The following is a 12,548-nucleotide window of genomic DNA, read 5'->3' on the forward strand; positions in this document are numbered from 1 at the left end:
AGTGGAGTAAGGAAATGTGGCTGGGCACATTTTGCTGAAGGGCAGTTTGACAAGAGAACAGGGAGGTAAGGGAGGAGGCTGATGCTGTTTAATGGAAACATCCCAGAGAAACTTTTCCTCCCTTTACCTCTGGGTTACAGTGCATTTGAAACCTTGATACCACAGTACCATTACAGCTTGGAACATTTACTTCTCCAAAGTGTTTCATCACATTGTATGTACTTGTGTAGTTTAAAAGCTTTGCTGCTGGAGAAAAGGCCAATAAACAGAAGGGAGCTGTTCTGTCACTATCGATATAAAGCTTCTGAGCTGTGCATTTCAGAAAAAGGCCTGTTTATTCAAAAAGGTTTGAAAGGTACCCTAAATCAAGGGTTACGTAGCTAAGGAATTCTGACAAGTCAGTCAACGTTCCACTAAACATGTTAAAATTTGGCATTGCTGCAACTCCTTGTGTCAGAGGGGACAGCTGCAACAAAGTACAAATCCCTACTTGAAAAAGCTGCTGTCACTGGGGCTTGGCTGCAGCAATTCCGCCCAGGAAGTGAATGGAGGAGTGTGAGTGTGTGTGTGTGGGTTCAGCCAGTTGTGCCTTCCTGATGGTGGGGTGAGACACATTAACCTGTTCACCTCTCAGCTCCCTTGGTCTTTCCTAGGGAGATCCTGCGCTGCTGAAATTTCATTATCTGGACACAATGAAACACTTGACTGGGTACCAGACTGCTGGGTGAGCTAAGGAGAAGCCAACCCTTTTGGTTCCTGGCCCCGATGGGTGGTGCTTCGTGAAACCACCTGTGCATAAAAGTGCACAAACAGAGGATTCCAGGGAGGATAATGCTCCTGTGCCAGTCAGAAGGTGCAGTCTGTGTGCCAGAACTGAAGATTAGGAAAGTATTTTTGCATGGCTGGGGAAGCATGTATAATTTTTATATACTAAGACATCTGTCTTGCATTAATGGTTGAATGAGTTCAAAAGTGTAATCCTCTTTTTTTTTTAATAATTCAACTCTCACAGCTGTTGTTGAAATGCTAATACTTAAACCATCACATAATGGAAAAGTATTCTCAGTATCAGCATGATAAAGTTTTAAAATAAAAATGGTGTGCAAACTATTAAAGAGTCTCTATTTTTATATCTTACAAAGCATTAATATAAAATATATTTTTGACAAAAAAGTTTATTTAGAAAGCTTCTGGTCATTCTAGTTGATTAGTAACTTACAAATGTAAATAAAATTCCAACCCATTTCTAGTGCTGAGAGGTACATAAGAGACCAGAACAACTATTAGAAGTTTAAGTACATTTTATTAACAACGCATCCCTTTGATAAGACTACGCTTCAGGAGGCCTTTAATGCTCATTGACATGAACTGTACACAGTATACAAAAAAAAAAAAAGAAAAAAGAAAAACACGAAGAAAATCAAGATGGGCAATACCATTTTGGGACAAGCCTCTGTTTAAATTATACACAGCTCAATGCAATATTCTTACGTAAAATATATAAATACTTTTTCTTTCTATGTTACAGGTATACAATATAAATCAGATTTCAATGTCTGTTCAGTGACCTAAAACACTAAAACCTCCAAATATGTAGCAGCGTATTACTAAATAAAAAAAAGACCACACAGGACAGGGAGAATAAGTATTGAGATTTTCCTTGATCCCTTTCCTCAGATCAGAATGATTAATTTAGATAATCTCTTGTAATGAAGTTTTAGGGATGCTGACAGCCCAGTACTGGAACAATTTTTCAATTAAAACTAAAAATTGTCTGCCTTTTATCCCCTTAAGACATTGCATCTTGTGCTGAGACACCCTATTCAGTGGCAAAATGGCATGTTACATTTTTTGGCATAAATCACATTTCTCAAATAAAATAGTGTATTTTAAAAAGTAACTCAAAATGTGCAATTTCTGCATGCTGTGGCATTGCTGTCCATCTATGCTACAAAAATAGCCCAAAGAAACTCCGCATTCTTTAATGAATATAAATCCGTTGAAAACAAAATTATCTACGGAACCACCATGAGGATTTAAAACAAAAACCAAGGAGATGGGGGCCCTCTAGAAAAATACAAACACGGTATCTAGCATGTCCCCAAAGTTCTTTTACAGTTCAGGTTTTACTCTCACCAAGTATATCTTTAATAAGCACATAATAATAGAAGTGTTCTAATAGTTTTTTTTTTAACTATTAAAAAAAAGTAGTTACTGGACCTGCTTTCAACTGGCTCCAGTAGAGCTCAGAGTAACAAGACTTGTGTGCCGCCCTGCTGGGAGGTGAGTAGAACCAGGGAGATGTTCCAGAGACTGGCAACAAGCCTTCCACTGCCATTGCTAAACTGGAGCTTATGTTCCCTTACAGGGAAACACCAGCTTCCTGCAGCCCAAAAAGCCAAATACCATGACCAGGACACAACTATGAAGCAGCAACAACTCTTCCAGTTCTCACTAGGCTTTGATTATTCTCTGTTTCTTGAATAGCTACCTTGCTCTTCAGGCACATAGCAAAGGTGCTACGGTTTGGTTTTCAGTCTCACTGCAAAATAAATCGCATTCAAGATCACTATGTATGTTTCAAAATAAGACGACAAAGAGCCAAGCAGGATTCTCACTGGTGCCTTATAACGGCAGCTTACCTCAGCATGCTGAGCCACTGCACCCTAAACTACTGAATCTGAATCGTTTAGAACTCCACTTGGGAAAAAACACCACCACCCTGCAATGAGAGCACATTTTGGGTAGGTATGTCAGATGTCAGTCAAATAAGAATGGTCAGATGAGGAAAAGAAACTTGACTGAAGCACAATATGCCAGGGGCCCCACATACAGGTTCACCACTTCAAAGCCTGACCATCTCCAGCTCCAACTGATGTCTGCAACAGCTGGGAGCATGCTGCATGTCTGAATTTCAGAGAGCTGAAAAGGTCTCTCTCTACAAAAGGAGACTCAGCACCCAGCTATGTCCTCCTTCCCTCCTTGGAGAGAAAGAGGTCCTTAGGGAGGTACCTGGGGGCCCCACCAGTTCACTGCCCTTTGCAAAGGGCTGCCCCTTTCCACTGACTGTAAAAGCCGACAAAGTAAATTGGACAGCTAATGCAGTAGACTAAATGTGACTGGTTTCACAAGCAGCCTCTCCTTCCCACAACGGCTTCTGTCTCTGAGCTGCACATGAGCATGTGGGAAAGTTTTCTTTGCCACAGCAACCCAACTGCATTGGTAGTATATAGTGTAGGTGAACATTACACACTTTGCCATTTATTCAACAGTATCATTCAGACTGGAAATATAAAAGTGGGTGGTCTGTCAGCTTCCCTAGGAGAAGTGGAAGAGATTCTTTATTAGGGCTAATACAAGCACAATCATTGCTTACTACATTTTAATTTTGAAGCTTTAAAATGAACCAAACGAAATCCCAAAACAAGAACTTTGAAAACAGTATTTGAAAAAAAGAGATCTATAGATTTAGAAATTCACAGTTTATAACTAGGCCAATATAAATTTCCTTCAATAACAGTATCCCCTTCATTTGCCAATTAAACAGAAACATCAATGAGCTTAATGTCAGTATGTAAATTAATTTTCTAGAAATGTTGTATGTTATGTACAGTACAGACTTTACATCCTTGATGCATACTTGTTGAAATTACTGACACTCATACATTTTCAGAAGAAAAATCACGCTTTATAACTGAATTTGCAGCCATAATTATTTATGTCAAGTTTCTGTTGTCATGGATCCCCACACAAGCAAGCAAGTACTTCAGAATGAATAAGCATTTCAGGATGGAAATTCTTTCAAAAGTAGGTTTGCTTACCTTTTTATAATCAGAGGCCTTTCTACATTAAGTGCTATGGGTTAAACTTAACAAATGAACAGAGGTGTTTTATTTAAATACAGGTGATAAAACTTGTTTATTTTGCTTTAACTGCAGAAAAATAACATGGAGTTGTTTGATGTAACCCCATTTAGTTATTAAAACAAATCTCTTCTACTCTAGCCTAACTGAGGTAGTGTTTGAAACTACTGTATAACATACGCTATCCCCATTTGTGGGAAAACTACATTATTTTCCTTTGGAGTTTATACCACTATTTGGTCTACTGTGATTGACATTTTGGTTTTACAGAAGCATTTATTTCTTATGACCATAAGTCCAATAGTTACTGGTGTGGCCTGTTTTCAGAACATTTCAAACATGTCTTGACACATAGATGTATTATTTGTGTCAATGACCACAGAAGAGTTGAATCAGTTTCTTTTTGCTCCTTCTTTCAGTGGGAACTCATGAAAAGATAATCTTAGGAACTAAATTTGACTACGAGCAGCAACTTACAATTTGCTTTACCAGAACCTGATGGTATGCAGTGCACACAAGAACTCAGTGAAGTGATAGCTGCAAAGCGGTGCTTATATGGCATGGTGAAATTTCCAATAAGAAGAAATAACTTCTATGTTTCACTAGGAATCATGTGTTACCATTCACAGGACTACTTCTTGAAATCTCCAGTAGCATAGCTAGTAAGAACAGAGTTATGAGCATCAGGATAAGTTTCAGTTAAGTATTAATCTGACAATTATAAAAAATGGTAGAAGTGAATGGATAAAAATATGTTCTACTCAGTACAGTCCAGCTGAATTATTCACCTATATCAAAATCAAAGGGTAATCCCTTCTATTACAGGCATTCTAACAAAGGTGGCCATGCTACTATATATACACATTTGCATATATTTATACTACCTTTGTATAAAGGCTTCTGAATCTTTAGATTCATGACAAAAGTGACAGGGATTCTTTTTTTTTTTCTTTTAAGCTTGCACTTATTAGTTTAGAAACCTAACTAGTAACATGATTGAGGCAACTACTTCAGTCATTATCAGTCACTGTATCATTTAACTTTTGCAACAAGTCTTAAATACCAGTACAAAATTATAAGTACGGCTGCTCCAAAATTTGTTACTTAAGGCTTTTCACTACAATTATTAGTACTATCAGACACTTGATCACTAATCATTGAAAATTCAAATAAACCTTTGTTTTTATAAAAAGTTGTTTCCGTGGAACTTGGAAAACACTCATGTTATGTCTCCTCACAAAAGCTACAATGATTAAATGTCTTCAAGTTTAGTTCATACAATATTTGCTTATCTGATACAAATCATGCTTTTTAAACGATTGTAGTTAAGAGTAAGACCCACATATGTATTATATGAGCATGAGTGTAGAAACTGCAAACACATGCATAATATTCAGGGAAAACAATCTCATTTCAGCATTTTAGATTTAAATTATTTGGTTTTTTGAAAATCAAATTGTAGTGAAAATCCTTAACTGGTTCAGGCAAGATACATGTACGTAAATGTAATGAAATTGAAGAAACTGCTAATAAAATGTCTTACAACTATAGCAATATTAAAATAACTTAATGAAACCTCAGATTCACAGAGGCATTTCTTTCTGTCTGAAGTTAAAAATCCCCATGTTCATAGTGTTATAAACAGTACAAAAACCAACAGAGAAGGGCTAATAATAATCCCCTAGTGCCCACAACTACAGCATGGCTCCCCATTGCTGGCAGTGGAATGCACTCCCATCTCTCTGATTCCTGGTATTCAGGGTTTAAAAAGCAAGGCATCGTTCTGCTTCTCTGGAACAGAATCTTAAGTCAATTAATAATGTCTCTGCAAGTTGTCCTTTTCTTCTTAATGTATGGTAGAAAATGAAATGAAAACTTGTGGAGGCGTTCAGTGCTTGGCTCTTGCATATACTGGTAATTACTATTATTAAAACTATGTAATGTTTAATAAATCCCCAAAGGGCTCAAATGACTGTGGCAGTAATTGGTTGAGGAAGCAAATGTTTTCAGTTCAGTCTTCAGGTACCAGTAGCTTCTGGAACAGTCTAGAAGATGGTGCTCCAAGCCTTTTTTGTCCAGTCAGTCGTAGGTTGTGTGAGGATTTCAGAAAGTCTGCATGAAATGCACTGCTTGGGCAGAGGTCAGGATTCAGCTGATGCATCGATTACAGGCTGTTTTGTTGGTGTTGCTAAAATAGCCTCTGCTTCTTCATGCATCTAAAAGAAAAAGATGGAAGTATTAATAGTTAGAGACTTTGGTTTCCTTTAGGACATACCTCTCTGAAAGCATTTTTTACTCAAAACATGAAACCTGCACCGAGCTAGCACATTTTGGTACATTCAGTACATGTGAACCCTCCACTTACTTGCAAGAACTGAACGTCTTGAAACAGCTCCTGAATGAATCTTCGGGATGGAAGTCGAAATGTACAATGTGCTAGCAAGTAGGACACCTCAGAGTAAAGGCAAATGTCATCAAATGCTTGGGGGTACTTCTCCTTAATTCTGAACAACAGAATAAACAAAATTTATAAGTCTTAAGCGGATTTCCATAATATTTTAAAGTAGAACTCCTCTTTTAGCATTTGCCAGTATCCAATGTCACTAGTCCAGAAACCTATAGGTTATAACATTTTTTAAAATAAACTAATTTCAGTAGTTGTACTCTTGCCTAAAGCAGAGTTGTGCTTCTCAAGAAGTTACTTTCAGTTTGTTATTGTGCTTATTTATTATTCAGCATAAATAAAAAAACTTAGTTTCTTTTTTAAAGACACTGATTTTAAAAAGTCTGGTGAAGAGTACAATATTAAACACAGAGCAAAAATGCTAAAATTATTTGTTTAGCTTTTACATGACAGTAAATCATATCTCCTTGACAATTTTTTGAGAAGTTAAATTATTCATTGTCCCTCAGATCTTAGAGAATACAGATGACTAAATGTTGCTAAAACATCTGGAATGTGTTGAACTTACGTCAGAAGTCCAGTTTCATGGCCTTTAGTTCCTACTGAACTACTCAAATTGATTACCAAACGTAGGACCTCTTTCCGCAGAAGTATTCTGCACACTGGAGTATCATCTGGGATTGATTTTACTCCTGGAAAAACAAATTAGACAGTATAGAATTTAAACAAAATTGTCTTTGATTGTGCTAATATTATGCCACAAAAGTCTGTTTTAGCACTCCATACACATACATGCACATACATATTTACATATTATTCTGAGTGATCAAAAATATTTCTACTAAAATTAAATACTATTTTCAGGAATTTAAACAGTTTAAAACCTTTTCAAATATTTGAAAACTTTGTAACTGGAATATCCTCTAAGATAAAGTCACAGTGCTCTCTCTATCACTAAATCATGTTGCAAACTGGATGAGGTTTCTCTCAGATACTGAAGAATTCAGCAACCAGCTACTTCGTAAGAAATGATAAGTCAAAATGTAATACGCAAGTATAAAAAAGAAATGTCTTTCTCTTTACAGAAATTCAGTAATTTTTAAAAGTTTTTTTTAAATTAACATCAGTTATGAAAAAAGGCAATCAATTTGTTTGTAACGTCAGATACAGAGCTACTGAATAGCCTGTAGAAATGTTTATAGCAAAAGAAGAGTCTAGAACTCTGTTCTCCCACCCGGAGATGTTTTTATCCAGATTTGTTCAGTTTTTGTTTAATAATGAGCATTAATCAGTTGCAGTGTATATAAGCGAAATATAATTTTTCCACAATACCTAAAACATACTTCAAGAGTTACAGTCCCTAATAATCATAAGGCTTTCAAACTTACCTAAGACAAGTTCTGTACTCTTGGTGCTGCTAGCCGAACCATGGGATACTGCATCACTACAGCCTGAAATTCCAGAGAATTTGGAGGAATGGACGTCTAAGTGATTGTGAATGGTCTGCCCACACCAGTCAGTATATGGAATGTCTGAAAAATCTGACATAAACAAAATGTTGCATCTTTGTTATTCACACTTTTCTTCAATTCACATGCTTTTGCTATTTTTCAACAATGGTAAACATGCAAGACACTGATGCACTAGTTACTATGCACAGCTGGAAAGTAGATGTTGTATTTTGAAAAAATCATACTTAAAATCTTTAAAAATTGCTCTTTTAGAATCTTAAAATACTCCAGTGAAAATAGTCAGCTCTTCTAGACACTGATGGAAGCCTAAAATGCTCACACATAAAGCTCCATTTTATATGACAATACAGATGCTCTTTCATATGCATACTTTTTTTTCATACAATTATCACAGTTTGCAGAAAAGTCTCTGACAAGAGCCTGGCTCTGCTGTAATTACAGCTGGGATTTTATTTGCCATCCTTTCTTGCTTCTGAACTCAACCTCAAGCTCAGCTCTCTGAGCCATTCCTCACATTTTGTGTATCATGCCCCCTGCCAACATGTGCTACTAGCTGAATGTGTAACACTAATGTCAAACAGTAAGGATTCCTACTAAGCATCCATTACTGGATTATCTTTTCTCCACAGACATTGTAAAAAGGCATGTAAATGCAAGCTCTGCAGAAGACGTTACAAAAAATAAATGAGTCTCATCCGAAACTCAAAATATGAGGGAAGATGACTAAATCCCAGAAATTACAGCTCAACTTCAACCAACTCCTCAGACTTACTTCATTGTATTTTAGGATACAGACTTGAAGTCAGACTTTTCATAGTTGGACAGCAGGTGTCAATTTTTAGGAAACGGATTCTAAGTACCAAATAAGGTTTCAAGATTTATATTTTAACATACACTCAGAAATACTTTAAAAATACATGCAGGTACCTAATCATAATAATACTAAAAACTGAAAAGCTGGAAATGACCACAGTAATACCACTGGTTGCAGAGTGAGTTTATTAGAGAATTAATTTTAAGGTCGATAGTCAGTTACACAAACACTCTTACAGATTATTTAGTTTTAAAGATGAACAAAATCCAACAGGTTCACTTGGTTTTACCACACTTCTCCACAAGGAACACTAACCTGTACGACTATATGCAGAGTTCACTTTGGTGTTAGGCTGATAACCCAGAATTTGAATGCAGACACAGTAAAGACAGTTCTCATCTGTGTGCTCCTGCAGACCAGTATCCTCTGTACTTTCTAAAAACTGAGAGGCGTCTGAACGGCTGGTATTCATGATTTCTGTGAGACTGATCTGCTGCCGTAGCATCTGGAAAGGGCTTTTGACAACATCACTTGCACCTGATGGAAGACCTGTAGATAAGAATTAGTTATTAAAAAAACCCACAAAACCAAGCAACCTGCACTATTTCAATCAATTTCCACTTTTAAGCCTTTTAAGGCTGGGGAGTGTGTGCACATGAACACCTGTAACATTATTTTTTTTGAGAGAGGTTAAGCTCCCAATATTGTTAGCATTTGAGAAGTAGACATCACATTTTAGTCTCAACTTACCAGACATAAAATAACATTGCAAAGGACAGAGTTTAACCTCTAAAAACACATACTGTAAAAGATGGTAAGTGGTAAATCCTGACATAGTATCAACATTACTAATACCTATGTAACACCAAACACATTACCAACTTTCATAGTGTCCAACAAGATTAATAAAATATACCAGATGTTTAAATTACACATGCACTAACGCACATAGAAACACTATTTAAAAAACTGTAACTTAGTGGTCATGACAGGAAGAAACTAGAGTCAACAATGCAGAAACAAACAGAAGACACTTTAGTGACATGCTCTTTCCTGAGTGGAAAAAACAAATACAATTTTGAACAAGAGTTACTTTACACTGAAACTTAGCAAACTACAGAAACACACTTCCAGGAAAATCAGCTTTATATACAATGCTAACAAAACAAAAGAAAAAAATCAGTAAAGTGTGTCTTTTTAAATGCTCAAAGTGGTTGTAAGGAAACACCAGTTAGCCAAGAGGCAGAACAACAGCTATCCTAATATACTACTAGAGGACCAGCTTCAAGGCTTCTTTTTTCAGTTGTCCTTTTTAACAGACATACTGAGACCCTACAAATTTCTCTGGAGTAAAAAGAAATTGCATTCCAGAACAAGTCACACATTTGAGTACTTGTAGTTCTCTTGTACCATGTCCCATCACCTTCACTGATCAACTGTGATGGACACATCACAGAAAGACAAAATTTACTTTCTGAAATAAACACTGAACACCATTACTGGTTCCTATAAACTCATGTTTAATCAAAGGGAAATCAAAATGTAACAGTTCAATATGTAGCATTCATATTTTATCTAGTGTTACTTCCTTTAATTCAATATCACTACTAGTCTCTGATTAGCATTAGCTCACATTATCGAAGATAAGCAGACTTTCCTCCTCCCTTCATTAGAGCAGGACCAAACTTGGATGCAACACTGTATTATCTCAAACTAAATAAAACAGGGAATTCAAGGCCTGCAATCCAGATTCCAGAACACAGTTCTCAAAACTTAACAGCTAATAAATAAGCTTTTCTCTAATGAAAAATTAACGAATAAATCAACAACCCACTCAGTGTACCAATAAAAAACAGAAACATGCAGGAGAGGAACAAAACCAGTACCTCCTGCATCAGGTGCAAAGACCCTAGCTCCACGGTCATCAAGTGGCGGTGTAGTTTTCTTCTGGAAATATGGAGTTTCCTTTACCTGGAATATTCAAATGAAAATTAAAATTAGCACAGGTGATAATCATAATACAAAGGAAAAAGAGATTTTATGAGGAAATAAAATGTTGTTGATTTTTTTACTTCAGGAAGAAGATATAATTAGAGAAGAAAATTAAGAATAAGCTCCCAAGTACTGAAGAAAAGCCAAATGAGAAAAATATACATTTGTGAATGAATGTTTATTAAGTAAGGCTTATGACCAGTTAGTAAATGTTCTAACAGTGGTGATAGGCTGGTGCAAGAAAACCAGTGACCCACAATGATTATTAATAATTTGCCTATGATGACTCTACAGCACTGGAGATCTTGGAAATCCAGTGCAAAAACAACCAGGACATCTAACATGCTGTCTGTAGGATGCAGAGTTGAGACATGTCTCAACTACAAAAAGACTTAAGAGAGAAGAAATTTAGCAACATAAATGTGCCACAAAGACTGTGAAGGAGAAAGAAAAAGTAATCATTTCACAAAGGGAAAACAGAAGCAGGTATTACAGAAAAATTTGCCTTTGGTCTTGGTTTTGTATTTTTGTAAGATTAGTAAGAAAGTGATTTACAACTGAAAGGCAACAACTAAGTAAAGTAAACATAAGGAAGCCCACTGATTTACTTTTGACATAGACCATGCCCTGGTTTTGATAATTAAGTAACAGAATATTAAAGCCTGTGATGTATCAGTTTGTTAAACCAGAATGCGTTTTCTACCAAGTAGAAAGAGGAAAGCAATTGCTGAGACACTTAAAATAACCTGTTCTAACTTAAAAATATGTACCTTTAAGGTTAAGTAAAGACAATATAATTTAATACTATGATGATTAAATAATAAAATATTGGTATTTATTTCAAGATCAAGGTAAGCAGGGAATTAACTGTGTGGTTACGCACATAATTTATGGTTGACCATAAATGGCTAAAGAGGCATTAACAAATGTCCACAGACTATGTTAATTTTAGTAAAAAAGTCAGATGTCAAATAAAAATCTTATGACAGCATATTTATGTCACCATTGTTTAACATTCCTCTAACATAGTGTGTCTCATTATTTGCCTAATAATGCAAACCAGACTAGTGACCTTGCGTAAACAGGGTTTGAAGAAAACCTCTTGTTCTCCGAAATGCATTTCTTGAAAGTACCACATCCGTTTTTGCTCATTTCTCTAGATTTAATCTACTCTGATGGAAAGGCAACAGTTGACTACCTACCTTTCAGTATGAAAATGCATACGAACCAAATCAGTTAATGCATACATACCTGAAATATTTCATTGATATCCACCGGGAGAGCAAGGCCTATGTAATCATCAGAGCTACCATAGGTAGCATTAGAAACCATGGAGCGAACAGAAGAGGAACGCTGAAGTGTGTTTTGGTTAATAGGACTTAATAAATCTTCTTTATCTAATGAAGCATAACTTAAAGCTTTCATGAACCTGCAACATGGAAACAATAAATCACAATTTTAGTAACTCTCCCATTCTAGCACATTAAAAGTAAGACTATCCTTATCATCCCATTGTAGATCGCGGAGCTTGTTACAACAAATTACAGCTACAGGCTCATTGCTTTTTCTGCCTCATATTGCATGGTTTGGCAGTTCCTAGAGTAAAAATTTCTTCTTTGTAATTCCAAGTACAGGAATTCAAACTAATCCTGCAAAACTATATATTTTCTCCAAGTTTCCAGGCTTTGAATATTTACAGCCCAGATGGAGTCAGTAATGATTTAGGCTAATGGCCTAACTGCCTCATTTTGAAATGTACTCATACACTGAACATGTATTTCCTGGATATTCTCAAACTCTGAGCTGAGCAGGCACATCCCTGCAAAGGCAGACCTTGAGCCTACCAGCGATGCGTGCAGGGAATATTTTACTCCTGTACTCCAAAGGTGCCACCACCAGGCCACCAAAGCACGGAGGAAGTATTTGCTCAACAAATGCCCAAAGAACAAACTTAAACCTGTACAGTGAGCAGAGCTGACTGCGAAAAATACCTCAAAGAACGA

At 36.3% G+C, this 12,548-nt stretch overlaps 1 protein-coding gene across 1 annotated transcript in view; it reads right to left on the reverse strand.

The window, feature by feature from the left end:
- Positions 1-1,283: 1,283 nt before the first annotated feature.
- RICTOR (RPTOR independent companion of MTOR complex 2) overlaps positions 1,284-12,548 on the reverse strand; it is a 74,849-nt gene continuing 63,584 nt past the window's right edge. Inside the window, exons 31-37 of the mRNA XM_018070279.2 lie at positions 11,797-11,974; positions 10,440-10,524; positions 8,869-9,102; positions 7,656-7,808; positions 6,836-6,959; positions 6,229-6,367; positions 1,284-6,079 (exon numbers count right to left, since the gene is read on the reverse strand). Of these exons, the coding sequence (XP_017925768.1) occupies positions 6,005-6,079; positions 6,229-6,367; positions 6,836-6,959; positions 7,656-7,808; positions 8,869-9,102; positions 10,440-10,524; positions 11,797-11,974 (988 nt within the window). The 3' untranslated portion in view covers positions 1,284-6,004. The remainder of the gene's footprint in view (positions 6,080-6,228; positions 6,368-6,835; positions 6,960-7,655; positions 7,809-8,868; positions 9,103-10,439; positions 10,525-11,796; positions 11,975-12,548) is intronic.

The sequence above is a fragment of the Manacus vitellinus genome, unplaced genomic scaffold, assembly GCF_001715985.3.
Source record: "Manacus vitellinus isolate BGI_N305 unplaced genomic scaffold, ASM171598v3 scaffold_18_pilon, whole genome shotgun sequence".
Taxonomy (NCBI): domain Eukaryota; kingdom Metazoa; phylum Chordata; class Aves; order Passeriformes; family Pipridae; genus Manacus; species Manacus vitellinus.